The 18,194-nt window shown below is 49.0% G+C and overlaps 1 protein-coding gene across 4 annotated transcripts in view; it reads left to right on the top strand.

Annotated features, from left to right (window-relative positions):
• Positions 1-824: 824 nt before the first annotated feature.
• lrsam1 (leucine rich repeat and sterile alpha motif containing 1) overlaps positions 825-18,194 on the top strand; it is a 44,425-nt gene continuing 27,055 nt past the window's right edge. For 3 of the 4 annotated variants that reach the window (XM_078426153.1, XM_078426154.1, XM_078426157.1), the window contains exons 1-7: positions 877-1,277; positions 6,491-6,547; positions 8,495-8,539; positions 10,233-10,310; positions 13,988-14,056; positions 14,755-14,839; positions 16,228-16,349. In XM_078426153.1, coding sequence (XP_078282279.1) covers positions 1,203-1,277; positions 6,491-6,547; positions 8,495-8,539; positions 10,233-10,310; positions 13,988-14,056; positions 14,755-14,839; positions 16,228-16,349 — 531 coding nt within the window. In that variant the 5' untranslated portion in view covers positions 877-1,202. The other variant, XM_078426156.1, reaches the window with a different exon arrangement.

Here is an 18,194-nt window from a genome sequence, read left to right on the forward strand (position 1 = left end):
TGCTGCCTGTCCCGTTGAGTTACTCCAGTATTTTGTGTCTATCTTCGGTTTAAACCAGCATCTGCAGTTCCTTCCTACTTACACCAGCCATGTTAAATGAGGCAGAGGTCACGGCAGCCATGTTGAGTGAGGCAGAGAAGGTCACGGCAGCCGTGTTGAGTGGGGCAGAGAAGGTCACCACGGCCATGTTGAGTGGGGCAGAGAAGGTCGCGGGAGCCATGTTGAGCGAGGCAGAGAAGGTCGGGGCAGCCATCACTGAAGCAGAGTCTCGACCCGGAAACGTCAAGAGTGTTTTATTGTCATGTTTCCCAGATAGAACAATGGAATTCTTACTTGCAGCAGCACAACAGAATATGTAAACATAGTACTCTGTAAACAATATAATAAACGAGAAAAAAAAGTTACGTGTGTGTATATATACACACCCATACTCATATATTCCTCTCCTCCAAAGATGCTGCCTGACTCTGAGTTGCTCCACTGCTCTGTCCATGTTCTCCACAGGTGCTGCCTGCTGTTTCCACACTCTCATTCTACGGGTTGCTCCAGCACTCTGTGCATCCATGTTCCCCACAGATGCTGCCTGCCTGCTGTTTCCACACTCCATGAGCCGCTGTGTTGCTTCAGCAGTGCACGGCATCACTCTATGCTGTGTTGCTCCTGGGCATCACTCTACGCTGTGATGCTCTGTGCATTGCATCACTCTACGGTGTGTTGCTCCAGCGCTCTCTGTGTCTGGGGTTTAGTCTCGGGTTTGCGGCATCGCGCTGGTTGGTCGGAGCCGCGCTTGTCGTTGCGTGACGGCGCGTGGGTGCGGACGCGGACGCGGACGGGAGGGAGGCGCGAGAGGGAGAGGCCGCGCAGGGTGATTGTCCGTCCGTCCGACCCCGGGTCCGGGCCCCGCTCCCACCGCCCGCCCGCCCTCGCCAGACCCCCGGCCCCAGCACACACACACACACACAGCCCCCCGGGCACCGACACACACAGCCCCCTGCCCCCCCGGGCACCGACACACACAGCCCCCTGCCCCCCCGGGCACCGACACACACAGCCCCCTGCCCCCCCGGGCACCGACACACACAGCCCCCTGCCCCCCCGGGCACCGACACACACAGCCCCCTGCCCCCCCGGGCACCGACACACACAGCCCCCTGCCCCCCCGGGCACCGACACACACAGCCCCCTGCCCCCCGGGCACCGACATGATGCTCTTCTCCAAGTCGAAGAAGAAGCAGAACGAAGAGGCGCGGAAACGCCTGGAATATCAGATGTGCCTGGTGAGGGGTGGGGGGGGGGGGAGGGGGGGGTGTGGGGGGGGGGCTGGTGTGGGGTGAGGGGGGGCTGGTGAGGGGGGGAGGGGCTGTGTCGGGGTGAGGGTGACGGGGGGCTGGTGAGGGGTGAGGGACACGGGGTGGGCGTTGACGGGGGGCTGGTGTGGGGTGAGGGGGGGCTGGTGTGGGGTGAGGGGGGGCTGGTGAGGGGTGTGGGGGGGGAGGGGCTGTGTCGGGGTGAGGGTGAGGGGGGGCTGGTGTGGGGTGAGGGACACGGGGTGGGCGTTGACGGGGGGCTGGTGTGGGGTGAGGGGGGGCTGAGGGTGAGTGGGGGGGTTGGGGAGAGGGTGGGCTGTGTGTCGGGGTGACAGGGGGCTGGGAGTGGGGCGATGGGGGGGCTGGGGTGGGGGGGGGGGTGAGAGACACGGGGTGTGGTGAGAGGGGGGGGTCTGTGTCGGGGTGAGGGGGGGGGCTGGGGAGAGGGCTGGGGGTGTCGGGGCAGCGGGAGGAGGGGGGGGGGCTGTGGCGGGTAGACAGGTACATGGAAGTGTGGGGAAGGGTTCCCATCTGGGGTACATTTCCCCTGCCCGGGGGTGGGGGGGGTGAAATTTGAACAAAATAATAATGTTGAAAACAGTGTTTTAAATGTCAGCTGCTTTATTATGGTGGAAGTGTAAACTCAAATTACTGAACAAAACAGGGTGGGGGGTAAATTTACAGGGTGGGGGGTAAAGTTGCCTGGGGTAAACGGGACGAAAAAGGTTGGGAACCCCTGGTAGAGGGATATGGATCATGGGCAGGCAGGTGACATTAATATGACAGAGACGTCGTGGGTCGAGGCACCCGTTCCTGTACTGTTCTATGTTTAATGATATAGAGGGATATGGATCATGTGTAAGTAGATGAGATTATCTTGGCATCATTCATGTTCAACACACACATTGTGGGCCAAAGGGCCTGTTACTGTGCTTTACTTTTCTATGTTCTAAATCCAACATTGTAGCTGTCCACAGTCTATATTTCAGTAAATCCAGCTGTTCACCCCTATCGGGGAAGAGTGGATTAGTTAGGGCATTTTTTTAAATCAAAGAGAAGGCTAGTATGTTATCCATCGATGTTGTAAATTTACGAATGGGTTAGAGAGGACGGGTTTGGAGGGAATGTTTCTTCAAAGTTAGTTTGATTTCTTGGTCACTTCTCGTACTGTACATTAATGAGTGCAGAAGGAGGGGTAAATTAACATTCGGTTAAGAGATGTTGCAATTATCTTAGATAGTGGGCACATTGGGAAAAGGTGGCGCCTATTTTAGACAGACAGCTTGCATCCCAAGAGGTACGGGACAAATATTATTGCGGGGATGTTTACTAGTATTAGCTGGGGAGGTGGAAGGGCACTGCACTGGAGAGATCAACAAATACGGTTTAGTTTAGAGATACAGCGAGGAAACAGGCCCTTCGGCCCACCGAGTCCATGTCGACCAGCGATCCCCATACATTAACACTATCATATACACCAGGGACAATTTACAATTTAGCCTATTAGCCTACAAAACCTGTATGTCTTTTGAATGTGGGAGGAAACCAGAGATCCCGGAGAAAAACCCATGCAGGGCATGGGGAGAATGTGCAAACTCCATGCAGACAGCACCCGTAGTCAGGTTCGAACCTGGATCTCTGGCGCGGTAAGGCGGCAACGCTACCGCTGTGCCACCATGCTAAATGGTTTGGATAGAGGAACAAGAAAGGGCAATCTGGATTTCATAAGTGACAGGAGCAGAATTAGGCCATTTGGCCCATCAAGTCTACTCCACATTTGTGGGAGAGTGAGAGATAGAAGAATAATGTGAGCTAATGTCTGAGCAAAGTAATCTAGCGATTATAACCACTGGGAGACTAACCGGACAAAGGATATAGAGAATCCTTGAAAAGGTGTACTACATTGATACAAGGTTAGGTGAGACCAAACCTAGAGTATTATATCCACTTCCGGCCACCTTACCTGAGAAAAGGATAGACTTAGAAGGACTGCTTCGTGGGGTGGCGGTTCTGTACTATGAGGAGAGGTTAAGTAGGCTGGCCTTCATTCTTTAACGTTTAGAAATATAAGAAGTGACCTCACACTTAGAAGGATGAGCAGAGGAGACACAGGAAGGATCAGAAAACCAATATGAGGAGTCATGCTCTATAAATAATGGGCTAGCCAATGGAGACCAGGCTGAGAAGAAATTGTATCAGACAAAGGGTGGGATCTTTGCGATTCTCTATCCTAACGGTCTGTGATTTCCTGGTTTTTAGAGGAATCAAGGACTCAAGGAATGCAGTTTTGGTCTCCAGATTTGAGGAAGGACATTCTTGCTATTGAGGGAGTGCAGCGTAGGTTCACCAGGTTAATTCCCGGGATGGCAGGACTGACATATGATGAAAGAATGGACCTACTGGGCTTGTATACACTGGAATTTAGAAGGACGAGAGGGGATCTTATTGAAACATATAAGATTATTAAGGGATTGGACACACTAGAGGCAGGAAACATGTTCTCGATGTTGGGGGAGTCCAGAGCCAGGGGTCACTGTTTAAGAATAAGGGGTAGGCCATTTAGAATGGAGATGAGGAAGAACCTTTTCACTCAGAGAGTTGTAAATCTGTGGAATTGTCTGGATGCTTTCAAGAGAGAGTTAGATATAGCTCTTAAAGATAGCGGAGTCAAGGGATATGGCGAGAAGGAAGGAACTGATAGTGGATGATCAGCCATGATCACAGTGAGTGGCGGTACTGGCTCGAAGGGCCGAATGGCCTACTCCTGCACCTATTGTCTATTGTCATAAGGGGATGACGTGGGAAAACGGTGCTGCGGTAGAAGATCAAACATGGTCTTGCTTCAAGGCAGAGCAAGCCCAAATGGTCAAGTGGCATACTTCAATTTCTTATCGTTATGTATTTCAATCAGTAGAAACCATGCAAAGCCAAAGAGGGCGTGATAGTAGACTGGGTTAATTGTAGGAGATGAAGTTCAGTAAGTAGAAGGCAGTGTGGAAAAAAACAAAACAAAGGTATGTTGGGAATAACATGTACAAATTGGAGCTGGGCCAATATAACTGCTGATGTCTGGTTCAGGGATAGTGGACTGGACAGGGCTACTTGGAATCAGTGTGCAGGATGAGAAAGTGAGGATTCAGAGCAAAGGTACATATACCCATTAAAAGAAAAGGTGAAGCTTTCATATCTCGTGCCTTGTGTAGGATTGTACAGCGTAGGATAATGCAAAATTGAACATTTAGATGGAGTTCAGCACAAGCAAGGTGGGGAGATGGTAGTCAAAGATTTTCAGCTTTCTTTTGATAGTTAATGTACATTTATATCACAGCGGGGGACAGTCTGAAGAAGGGTCTCGACCCGAAACGTCACCCATTCCTTCTCTCCAGAGATGCTGCCTGCCCGCTGAGTTGCTCCAGCATTTTGTGTCTACCTTCTACATCACAGCTGCTGTTTGAGACAGTGAGGTGCCAAGCAGTGCTGGGATGTGGGTGATCCCGCACTGCAGCAGTTGTGAACACTCACAGACCTGCCATTTGGCCCAACAGGCCTGTGCCATGTTGGCCACAACCCTTCTCCTGTTCTTCAACCAACGTGTACTAGCTGCCTCTTTCATCATTCCTGCCCAGCTCACCCCATCCCCGCAGCACATCACCACCCGATGCATGTACGTACCCATGTTTCACTTATCGCTCAAAGTTCAATGACTTGACTAGAGATACAGTGTGGAACCTGGCCCTGAGGCCGCACCAACCAGCGATACACTTGCATTGCCCTACGCTCTAGGGCCAATTTACAATGTACAGAAGCCAAATAAACTACAAACCTGCACGTCTTTGGAGTGTGGGAGAAAACTGGAGCACCCGGAGAAAGCTCACGCGGTCATGGGGAGAACGTACAAATTCTGTACAGACAGCACCTGTAGTCGGGATCGAAGGGGCTCTCTGGCGCTGTGAAGCAACAACTCGACCGCTGCACCACCGTACAACTCATTTTTCGATTCTTTCCCTTCCTTCCCTTTTGAGAGCCATGATTTATTTTTCACTTGTTTGTTCTTGTTCCCCTTCCCACCCCACTGTCCTTGCTTTCTCCTTTCTCTCTCTTACCACTCTCGTCCCACCCCACTGATCCATGCTCCAACTACTTCCTCTTTCCTCCCAGGTGTGTTCCCGCTTTCTTGCTCCTCCCCTCCCCCCGTGGGCCGACCAGAAGCTGCTTTTGAATCGCTCCACCCTGGCTTCACACATCCTGTTAAACCTGTAGCATCTCTACTATCTTTACCCAGCTGACTCTTCCCCCTCATCTTCCAATCTCCACCTTCGTCTCTTTTCTTCACTTCTATCTCTTTTGCTCACATTCTCTTTCTTTCTCGGTCCATGTAACTGCAGTGTCCCCCCCCCCGTCCCCCCCCTTCTCTTTGTCCGCCTCTGTCTCTCTCATCCTGGGCCCACAGTGTCTGCATTTTTTTTTCTGTCCACTCTGCCTCTCTACCACTCCCCTATCCCCCCACCCACTATCTCTGCCTTGGTGTATCTCCGCTAGGGTTGCCAACTGTCTCGTATTTGCCAGGACATCCTGTATTTTGAGCTAAATTGGTTTGACCCGTACAGGACTGCCCTTGTCCCGTGTTCAGCCCGCGGGCCGCTGTTGGCCGGGGGGGGGCGGGTTGCTACGCCCGCAGGCCGCTGTCAGTCGGGACAGTGTAGGCTAACGGAGTGTGTTTGCCTAATGGATGTTGCGTGGCAACCTGAAACACGGCCCAGGCGGCCGCCATTGTTGGAGCGGGAGCACGTGGCCGCTGGCTGGGTGAGGTCACGTGGGGCGAGGAGCGGTGACGTCACCTTGTCCCGTATTTGGGGGTGAGATAGTTGGCACCCCTAAACTTCGCTCTTTGTTCTCCTGCCCCCTCAATTTCCCTTTGTATACTTGGTCCACGGGAACAAAATTGGTCCCTCACTGTCTCACTCTTCCACCCTTCCTTTTTAGCCCCCTCATCCCCCTGTTTCCCCCCCCCCCCATCCATTCCTTCCTTCTCACAGTCCCCGCCCTCCCTCGTTCCTGCTAAGTAACCAAAGTTTGAGGAACAGTTTATTTTGCCGTGTGCTCTTCTGTCTGATAGTCTCACTGCAAGTTGAGCAAATGTTAAAAGGCCTTAACATGTAACGCTCCCCTCTCTTCTTGGACAGGCCCGTGAAGCTGGTGCAGACGACATCCTGGACATCTCAAAGTGTGAACTGCCTGAGGTAAGCTGTGACAAGACCCCCTTATTACATCAGAAGGAATAGGAGTAGAATTGGGCAATCCAGCCCATCAAGTCTACTCCGCCATTCAATCATAGCTGATCTGTCTCTCCCTCCTAACCCCATTCTCCTGCCTTCTCCCCATAACCTCTGACACCTGTACGAATCAAGAATCTATCTATCTCTGCCTTAAAAATATCCACTGACTTGGCCTCCACAACCTTCTGTGGCAAATAATGCCACAGATTCCCCACCCTCTGGCTAAAGAACTTTCTCCTCATCTCCTTCCTAACAGAACGTCCTTTCATTCGTAGGCTATGACCTCTAGTCCTAGACTCTCCCACTAGTGGAAACATCCTCCCTACATCCACTCTATCCAGGCCTTTCACTATTCTGTATGTTTCAAGGAGGTCCCCCCTCATTCTTCTAAACTCCAGCGAGTACAGGCCCAGTGCATGGATGTAACTACTAGTTCCAAAGGTAGATAAAAAATGCTGGAGTATCCCAGGGGGTTAGGCAGCATCTCTGGAAAACATGGATAGTTGGCATTACTGGTAGGGACCCTTCTTCAGACTGAAGAATGGTCCCGACCTGAAATGTCACCTATCCATGTTCTCCAGAGATGTTGCCTGACCCGCTGAGTTACTCCAGCACTCTGGTACCAACCAGCATCTGCAGTTCATTTTTATTACTACTACTACTAGTTCCACTTGATAGCGAAACATTGGCCATGACCCGTTAGTAGGTTGCACTAATGAGATACAGGTATACTGTTGCTTCTTAATTGTATAGGGAAGTACTTGGCTTTTAATTCTTACAACCATCTGGTGTCATTCATATCACTTCAAAAGGGTGCATCCAGTTTAAACACAAAGCCTTCCTGCAAACTATAAACAAAAATAATTGAAAAGAAGATTACTTGATCTTCAGGTTAGTCAAAGAAAGGATGTTTCCAGTAATAACAGAATCTGGGACCAGAGGGTTCCTTCAAAATGGAGATGAGTAAGAATTTCTTTAGCCAAAAGGTGGTGAATCTGTGGAGTTCATTGCCACACATGACTGAGGAAGCCAAGTCAATGGATATTTTTAAAGCAGAGGTTGATAGTTTTTTGATTAGTACGGGTGTCGAAGGTTACGGGGAAAAGGCAGGAGAATGGGGTTAGAGGGGAAAATAGGTCAGCTATGATTGAATGGTGGTGTAGACTCAATGGGCTGAATGGCCTAATTCTGCTCCTATATCTAATGGTTTTATGGCGTTATAAATTTTTGTCCAGGTTACCAGGGAAAACTCTCCTGCTCTATGTTGAGTAATGACAGAATCCAATAGGTGCCCTTGAAAGAGCAGACAAGACCCTCAGCTGATAAGGGCAGCATCTTCTGGCGGTGTAGGAATACCGCACACATAGTCTCAGCTCACGTCACAGAGGGGGTCTGATGCAGAGGCAAGAGGTGGAGCTAGGAGTGTCCTCATGGAGGCACGGCTAACACCTGGGCCATCTGTGTGGGTAGTCTCCTGCAGAACAGGCGTTAGGCAAGCTGAGAGGCAGTACTTGCAGAGGTACTGTGATGTAGGGAGACTTGGCAAGTAACATAATGGGTGTTGGGTATTAGTTTATCAGATCTAGGCTCTGTAGGAGCCGCCCTTCCCCCACCCACCCTCTGTTCCTTCTCACCTGCAGACTGTGGTGTGTTTGGAATAGAATGTGAAGGTCAGCACAGTTTGGTGAATATGCTTTTCATCGTGTAGGTGAATATGAATGTGGTTTAACTGCACTGCTGCTGTGTGGAGCATCAGCTAAACCTGAACCTCCAGTCACAGCAGATCCCCAGCCTGGGTGGTGGCTGGCCATCCAGTACTTTGTGACTGTGTGTGTGCCTGACCTCCATCTGAGTTAATGTTTCTCGGTGTGATTCTGCAGTGATAATGTTTATTTCTCAATCTTTCGCCAGATACCAGCCGGTGTCTTTTCCATGTGCAGAGTCTTGCAGAAGAAGGTAAGAGTTTGCTGTGGGTACTTGCTGTCCTCCACCCCCTGCCTTTCATGATGTTGCTCTCACCCTGCTCTGGTGCCCGTGCTCTCCCCCACTCTGCTCGGAAACAGGCCCTTCGGCCCACCGAGTCCGTGCCGACCAGCAATCACCCCTTACACTAGCACCATCCTACACACTAGGGACAGTTTACAATTTTACCAGAGCCAATTAAACTGCAAACCTGCACGTCTTTGGAGTGTGGGGGGGAAACCGGAGCACCCGGAGAAAACCCACACGATCACAGGGAGAACGTACACACTCCGTACAGACAGCACCGTAGTCACCATTGACTCGTGTCTCTGGTGCTATAAGGCAGCAAGTGTACCGCTGAGCCACTGAGCCAGCCCTGGTCATCTAATTTACAGTGGGCATGGACAGTAGGTTTGTATTTTGGGCTACCACAACATTTAAAACATTTGGTTTGGTGCTACACTTTATCCTGCCTCCTCTCTCCCTGCTACGCACGCACGCACACGCACACAATCAGTCTAAAGAAGGATTCACCTATCCATGTTCTCCAGAGAAACTTCCTGACCCACTGAGTTACTCCAGCATTTTGCATCCTTCTGTGTAAACTAGCATCTGCAGTTCCTTGCTTCTATATGCAGAATAACTTTACATTTCAGAGTAATCGAAATTATCTTGGTTACTAATTAAATTGAAGTACCTTGACAACTGGGCTAGACACTGTTGACTATAGATCAGCAGACCAGCCGTGATCACATTGCAGAGTGGGTCGGCCTAGAGAGAAAAGGTGCCAACTGCTGCTGGTTACCCCGGCCTGCACCTGTCCATGCAGAATGAAGCCATGATGTACTTCAGGTTCCAGCAAGTAGTGGAAAAGTCTAGGACCAGAGGGCACAGCCTCAGAATTAAAGGGTGTTCCTTTAGGAAGGAGATGAGGAGGAATTTCTTTAGTCAGAGGGTGGTGAATCTGTGGAATACATTGCCACAGAAGGCTGTGAGGGCCAAGTCAATGGATATTCTTAAGGCAGAGATAGATAAATTCTTGATTAGTACGGGTGTCAGGGGTTAGGGGGAGAAGGCAGGAGAATGGGGTTAAGAGGGAGAGATAGACCAGCCATGATTGAATGGCGGAGTAGACGAGATGGGCTGAAAGGCCTATTTTTTGCTCCTATCACTTATGACCTTTAGAAACTTCCAATTCTCCAACCAATACCTGGATTTCTATTTTGTGAGAAACTGCACCTCCTCCTATTTGAATCAAGGTTGTACTGATTATAATCTTTGAGCAGGGATGGAAAATGCTGCATGAGCTGTTAATGTTTTAATTCCATTTCACCTCCTTGTTTGTCTCCTTCATGCGCCATTTGCAGAATAATTATCAAGCTTGTGTTGATATAAGTCCCCAGCTGTTATCAAGCAACTGAACCGTCCTCTCAACAACTAGTGAGTGGTCCTGAGCTGCCATCGACCTCATTGCTCGATCTTTAATCAGACTCTACCTTGCACTAAGAGTATTCCCTTTATCATGTATCTGTACACTGTGGACGGCTCAATTGTAATCAGGTATAATCTTCCCACTGACTGGATAGCAGGCAACATAAAAAAGCTTTTCTCTGTACCTCGGTACAGGTGACAATAAACTAAACTAAAGCATGTCATATAGGAGCTCTGTGCTGTGTTTGCTTTGCAGGTTTTAATCGTTCACTCCAATCACTTGACAACACTGCAGCCCCGGTCATGTAACATCCAGGACCTGTCGATGCTGAAGGTAAATCGCGAGGTCACAGCCTGGTATCAGGTTGCTCCTGGATTATGTTCATTCTAATGACTTGTGACCAGAGAACTAGCATTGCAGAAGGAACAGCAATAAGGATGATGTGTGATTTGGAAAGGAACTTGCAGATAGTTTTGTTCCCATTCACCTGCTGCTCTTTTTACATTCTAGGTGGGAAAACCTAGAACGGTTAAATCTAGAAAACCTGGAATCTTGATCAGAATGGGGGTCAAGGGTTATGGGGAGAAGGCAGGAAAATGGGATTAGGAGGCAGAGATCAGCCATGATTGAATGGCGGAGTGGGACTCGGTGGGCCGAATGGCCTAATTCTACTATTATAACTTGTGAAAAGATGTGGGTTTGAAGCCTTGGCTGACAATAGACAGTAGACAATTGGTGCAGGAGTAGGCCATTCAGCCCTTCGAGCCAGCACCGCCATTCAATGCGATCATGGCTGATCACTCTCAATCAGTACCCCGTTCCTGCCTTCTCCCCATACCCCCTCACTCCGCTATCCTTAAGAGCTCTATCCAGCTCTCTTGAAAACATCCAACGAACTGGCCTCCACTGCCTTCTGAGGCAGAGAATTCCACACCTTCACCACTCTCTGACTGAAAAAGTTCTTCCTCATCTCCGTTCTAAATGGCCTACCCCTTATTGTTAAACTGTGGCCCCTTGTTCTGGACTCCCCCAACATTGGGAACATGTTTCCTGCCTCTAATGTGTCCAATCCCCTAATTATCTTATATGTTTCAATAAGATCCCCCCTCATCCTTCTAAATTCCAGTGTATACAAGCCCAATCGCTCCAGCCTTTCAACATACGACAGTCCCGCCATTCCGGGAATTAACCTAGTGAACCTACGCTGCACGCCCTCCATAGCAAGAATATCCTTCCTCAAATTTGGAGACCAAAACTGCACACAGTACTCCAGGTGCGGTCTCACCAGGGCCCGGTACAACTGTAGAAGGACCTCTTTGCTCCTATACTCAACTCCTCTTGTTACGAAGGCCAACATTCCATTGGCTTTCTTCACTGCCTGCTGTACCTGCATGCTTCCTTTCATTGACTGATGCACTAGGACACCCAGATCTTGTTGAACTCCCCCTCCTCCTAACTTGACACCATTCAGATAATAATCTGCCTTTCTATTCTTACTTCCAAAGTGAATAACCTCACACTTATCTACATTAAACTGCATCTGCCATGTATGAGGGTGGCACGGTGGCGCAGCAGGTAGAGCTGCTGCCTCACAGCGCCAGAGACCTTGGTGCTGTCTGTGTGGAGTTTGCACGTTCTCCCTGTGACTGCATGGGTTACCTCCAGGTGCTCCAGTTTCCTCTCGCATCCCAAAGATGGGCGGGTTTATTGTTTAACTGGCCATCATAGATTGCCCCTAGAGTGTAGGGAGTGGATGAGAAAGTGGGATAACTTAGAACTAGTGTGAACGGGTAATCGATGGTTTGTATGGATTCGTGGAGTCAAGGACCAGTGGGCACAGCCTCAGAATAACAGGACGTACCTGTAGAATGGTAAGGTGGATTTTGGTGGGCTGAATGGCCTGTTTCCATGCTGTAACCGAATAAGCTGAAAAGTGAGAGTATTTCATTGCCTACTCTTTACTTTTACCTTGGACAGTGTGGGATGGGCTTTGGGGAACAGGAGATTAGTTGCTCTGATTATCATCACAGCATAGGAAGTATGAGAGTTGTTGAGAAATAGTGAATCTACACTTTATTATTCTTACATGGGAGCTGCCAGGTCTCCATTTACCACAAAACTCGCACAGCTACTCTGATTGTGTTTCTGACCACTGTTTACATGATAGATATCATGGCAAAGATTTGTGGGAAGCTAGAGGTTTGGGAAGATTTTGAAAACCAACAGCAAGTAACTAATAAAACAATATGGGGAGAAAAGATGAAATATGAAGATAGGATGAAATGAGAGGCCTAGGTAGAGTGGATGTGGAGAGGATATTTCCAGTGGTGGGAGAGTCTAGGACCAGATGTACCTTAAGAATGGTGATGAGGAAGAATTTCTTTAGCCAGAGGTTGGTGAATCTTGAATTCATTGCCACATACGGCTGTACGCATTTTTAAAGCGGAGATTGATAGGTAATTGATAGGAAGGTCATCAAACGTTATGGGGAAAAGGGCAGGAGAATGGGGTTGAGAGGGAAAATAGATCAGCTATGATTGAATGGCGGGGCAGACTGGATGGGCTGAATGGCCTAATTCTGCTCCTATGTCTTATGGTCTTATGATATGTAAATACAGGAAATTCAGTGACTCTAATGGAGCTATTTTAATGAAAGATGATTATTGTTCAGCGTACGTGTGGTCCTAACTTTGTACTTCCCGTCTCATTCTGTTGTGCTGCTGCAAGTAAGAATTTCATTGTTCCATCTGGGCAACGTGACAATAAAACTATTGACCCTTGATTCCATCGACAATAAGTGACTGATTCACAGCGAGGCCCTTGTATGATTGGTCACTCTGTCTCTGATTTATATATTTTTATTAATTTCACTCCTTGCTACACTGCAGCATTTCCTACTGAGAGTCACGGGAACAGCGGGCGGCCCTTCTTCCTTCCATTCCCAAGCTGCACGTACTTCTGACATTCACACTGACACTGACGTCAAGAGTCAAGTGTTTTATTGTCAACAGATAGAACAATGACATTCTTGTAGCAGCACAGCGCAATATGTAAACACCACTCTAAACAGTTTAATAAATGAGAGAAAAACAGTTCAGTGTGTGCATATATACACAAACACGCACACACATGCATACGTACACATAAAAAACAAGCAAATAATAATAGTGCAATAATAACAATAATCGTCTATGTAGTTCAGAGCTTATTTGAGGTTGTCGTGGCTAATAGCCTAATGGCTGTAGGCTGCAGGGACTGGCATGTATCACCATTCCTTCGTTATCATTAGATTACATTCCTGGAACAACATTCTGTTGACTTGCTGACACCGCACAAAGTGCCACCCCTGAGTATACTCTGGCCATGACCAATAGTGAAAAACAAACCTGGCAGTGAACAGGTTAAAGAAGCCATCCATCTCGGGAGCGAGGTCTGGGCAGTAAATTCCTTGCTAGAGAGTCTTAAACCTCCAAGAAACCAAACATTGGTTACGTTATTTTCAGTTCAGAAATTCTGCGTCCTTTTGTTTTGGAGCCCATTAAAGATTGTTGTTGTTTTTGTTATTGGTTGTTGTTGGTGTGAATGGGATTGCCTGTGGTGGGGAATGAGGAGTCGCTGTTGATGGGATCGCAGGGCTCTGTGCTGAATGGGGGACCGTATGTGGCTCTGGCATGGGGGACCGCTGTGAAGAACAATGGGGACCCAGCGTGGGGGGGGGGGGCCGTGAACAATGGGGACCTGGCGTGGGGGGACGACGACACCGCCGTGAACAATGGGGACCTGGCGTGGGGGGGGGGCACCGTGAACAGTGGGGACCTAGCGTGGGGGGGGGCCGTGAACAATGGGGACGTGGGGGGGGGGGGGGGGAACAAGTTTTTGTGTACCTTGTGTGTTGTGACTGTCGGCACACCAGTTTCCCTCCAGGGATGAGTTTTATCGCATGGTATCGGTTCTGTTTGGTCTGGCGGGGCTTGTTGGCATTTTCTACACTCTGTTCTCCTTGCTCTCAGATTCTGGATCTCCATGACAACCAGCTCTCCTCACTGCCTGAGGACATGGGGCAGCTCACAGCCCTGCAGGTAACAATCCATTTCAGTAAATTCCAAGCTTTAAGACCCATCGTGAATTTACCAGCACATAACACTGAGATATTAGTCATACAGCGTGGAAACAGGTCCTCCAGCCCAACTTGCCTACGCCGGCCAACATGTCCCACCAACACTAGTCCCACCTGCCTGCGTTTGGTCCACATCCCTCTAAACCTGTCCTATCCATGTATCTGTCTAATTGCTTCTTAAACGTTGGGATAGTCCCTGCCTCAAATACCTCCTTTAGCAGCTCATTCCATACACCCACCACCCTTTGTGTGGAAAAGTTACCCCTCGGGTTCCTATTAAATCTTTTCCCCTTCACCTTAAACCTATGTCCTCTGGTCCTTGATTCCCCTACTCTGGGCAAGAGACTCATTGCAATGTGCGTCTACCCAATCTGTTCCTCTCGTGATTTTATACACCTCCATAAGATCCACCCTCATCTTCCTGCGCTCCAAGGAATAGAGTCCCAGCCTGCTCAGCCTCTCCCAATAGCTCAGACCCTCGAGTCCTGGCAACATCATTGTAAATCTTCTCTGTCCCCTTTCCAGCTTGTCTCACAACATTTCCTCACAACTCCACGCAAATCGCTCCTGCTATTGTTTGCCCTGAGTACAGTTGTAGATTGATTGTTTGCTTGGCCCGCCTGCCTTATTCTTCATCCACTAACTTTTATAATATTTCAGGTGCTCAACGTGGAGCAGAATCACTTGAAATCTGTCCCGAACTCGCTTACCACCTTGGCCCAGCTTCAGACATTAAATCTAAAAGGTAACTGAGCCTGACTTTAAGGTGTGTGTTCTGTGGAGACCGCTCAGTTCACAGCTCCCATCTAGCTACGCTCCTGAGTGGGCGAACTGGATTCCCACTCACTCTACAGCATTGTTCTTCAATATCTCCAAGCCTTTTGTTAATTCTATTGGGAATGGGACTTAAGTAGTAGGAAGGAACTGCAGATATTGTTTTATACCGATATGCTGGAGTAACTCAGCGCGTCAGGCAGCAACTCTGGGAGTCAAAGGATGGCCTGCCCTGCTGAGTTACTCCAGCGCTTTGTGTCTATCTTTGGGAGCAAAGTGTGTTTAGGTTTTGGGTTGGAATAGCAAGATTGACTTAGTGAATGGAGTTCCCTGCAGTGTGGAAGCCCAGGGTGCATCTGGTGTATGTGACCCCGTGATAGTGGAGGCAAACAGCGTGCGTGCACACACACGCACACTAGCATACACACGGGCGTGCACACACACACATACTCACACTCACACACATATACACACACATGCACATTCGCATACATACACACAAACACAGATACACACACGTGTTTCTATGTCACCATAAGCTCGCACCACCACACTACGTTTGCTGACACTGTCACAGGAAACAATTCTGTGTTGAGTAACGATTTTATAGTACAGGCTCCCAAGGCCCTTGGGAATAGTCGTGTGGTTTCAGTCAGACTGGATGGGAATTTGATCAGACTTTGCTGGCTTTACCTTGCACTAAACGTTATTCCCTTATCATGTATGTGTACACTGTAAATGCTCGATTGTAATCATGTATAGTCTTTCCGCTGACTGGTTAGCACGCAACAAAAAAGCTTTTCGCTGTACCTCGGTACACATGACAATAAACTAAACTAAACTTTAGAAGGGTCTCTAAAGCAGAGGTACAATTGGTGGAAGCTGATCAGTGATGGCCTTCAGCAGGCCCTCCAAACCTTGGAGAAGTGCTGTAAACACATCCAGGACCTAACAAGATGTGCCAGGTTAGTGCTTTGACACCTTGAGCTCTCTTTCATTAACACACCTACAGATACCCACTGCAAGTATTTCTGCAGCTCCCCTCAAAAATCTCCATTCCCCTACGCCTTCTCAGTAACACACACAATTCAACTAAACTGAGGAGCTATGAGGAAGTCCCCTGAAGATGCAATGTCTGGGTCAGTGGGAAGCTGGGGTTAGGGTGGGGGGGGGGGTGTTGCCCCCATCTCTGGTCGGAGTCCCCCATCTCGAGGTGAGGTGTATTGATCGGCAGAAGCCCAGACTTGGTGTCAGAGAGGGCTGGCATTTCAGCTTGGGGGTGATTTGTGGCTGCCCCTGATTGGGGTGGGATGTTGCCATCCCATTCATCTTTCCTCCCTTTCCCCCCGTTTGATCCAGGGAACCGGATCCAGAAGCTGCCCGAGTCTCTGAGCGGATTGAAGAGCCTGCGCACACTGGACCTCAGTCAGAATCGAATCCGATCTCTGCCCCCTGAGCTGGCGTACATCAGGACACTGGAGGTAATCTTGGTGGCCTGCCCGTGATCTAGTCATCTGCCTGGGGCAGTGCTGGAGGCAGGTCCAATAGTGCCATCCAAGAGGCTTTTAGATAGACACGTGGATATGCAGGTACTAGAGGGATATGGATTGCATGCAGGCAGAGGAGATTCGATTAACTTGGCATCATGTTCAGCAGGGGCATTCTGGATCAAAGGGCCTGTTCCTGTGCCTTCTAAGTATCTTCCATACTTGACACTCATTTGGTGTAGAAAAGGCGGCACGGTGGCGCAGCGGTGGAGTTGCTGCCTTACAGTGCCTGCCGCGCCGGAGACCCGGGTTTGATCCCGACTACGGGTGCTGTCTGTACGGAGTTTGTACGTTCTCCCCGTGACCTGCGTGGGTTTTCTCCGAGATCTTCAGTTTCCTCCCACACTCCAAAGACGTACAGATTTGTAGGTTAATTGGCTTGGTATAAATGTAAATTGTCCCTAGTGTGTGTGTAGGATGGTGTTAATGTGCGGGGATCGCTGGTCGGCGCGGACCCGGTGGGCCGAAGGAACTGTTTCTGCGCTGTATCTCTAAACTAAACTAAATTAAAAGATTAATACCTTTCCTAAGAAGAACATAAACATTGGAGCAGCATTGACCACTCACCAAAACAAGGGCAGCACACTGGCGCTGCGGTGGAATTGCTGCCTTACACCACCAGCAGCCCTAACTACTGGTGTTTGTACGGAGTTTGTACGTTCTCCCTGTGACCACGTGGGTTTTCTCCTCCCACTTTCCAAAGATGTACAGGTTTGTCGGTTAATGTTCTTCTATAAATTGTCCCTGGTGTGTAGGCTAGAACTAGGTACGGGGTCAGCACGGACTCGGAGGGCCGAAGAGCCTGTTTCCATGCTGTATCTCTAAACTAAACTAAATGATCACGTCAGTGCTAAGTGTGTTATTTAAGCAGTCTTCATTTATTGAGTTGTTTCCTATAACAAGCTGAATCTCATTCGGTCACTTAGCAGTTTAAAATGCTGGTTTGTTCGGTGTGGATTCATAGTGACAGAAGATTACAGTGTGTATCACAACTGATGTGCCATCATTTAATCAGATAATAGCTCGGCTGTAAGAGAGCTTTAATGGAGGGATGTGGATAGTGCATAATGACTAAAGTAACAGGCTGGCAGTAGTCAGACACAAAGTGCTGGAGTAACTCAGCGGGACAGGCAGCATCTCTGGAGAGAAGGAATGGGTGATGTTTTGGGTCGAGACCCTCCTTCAGACTGATGTCAGGGGAGGGGGCGGGACAGAGATAAAATGTAGTCGGAGACAGTAAGACTGGTTGGAGAACTGGGGAGGGGGAGGGGACGGAGAGAGAGGGGAAGCAAGGGTTACTTGAAGCTAGAGAAGTCATTGTTCATACCGCTGGGGTGTAAGCTGCCCAAGTGTAATATGAGACTATAGTTAGTGCCCTAGTGTGTTTCTGGCCTAGCGTGGCGAGGTGGTAACAGTTGCTAAGTATTGCTCTGTATTTTCGAAGGGAACAAGGTGGGGCACTGGAGGTTCAGTGATCCAAGGGCATGGCTTGATAAGCAATCTCTATTACCTCTTTTAAATTAAACAATTATCGACCCACTTATATTTTGAATAAAACCCATTTAGTCAATGTCATTTAGGTGCCAATGTTTAGTTAATAGATACAGTGTGGTAACTGTGTACTGCCTGGGTTGCTCTTGGGACTTTGAGCTGTGTTTTTGATTTTGTTTTTAGAGATACAGTGTGGAAACAGGCTCTTCGGCCCGCGCAGTTCGTCCCAACCGTTGATCACCCACACACTAGTTCTATCCTACACACACTAGGGACAATTTACAGAAG

The sequence above is a fragment of the Rhinoraja longicauda genome, chromosome 31, assembly GCF_053455715.1.
Source record: "Rhinoraja longicauda isolate Sanriku21f chromosome 31, sRhiLon1.1, whole genome shotgun sequence".
In the NCBI taxonomy this organism is placed as follows: Eukaryota; Metazoa; Chordata; class Chondrichthyes; order Rajiformes; family Arhynchobatidae; genus Rhinoraja; species Rhinoraja longicauda.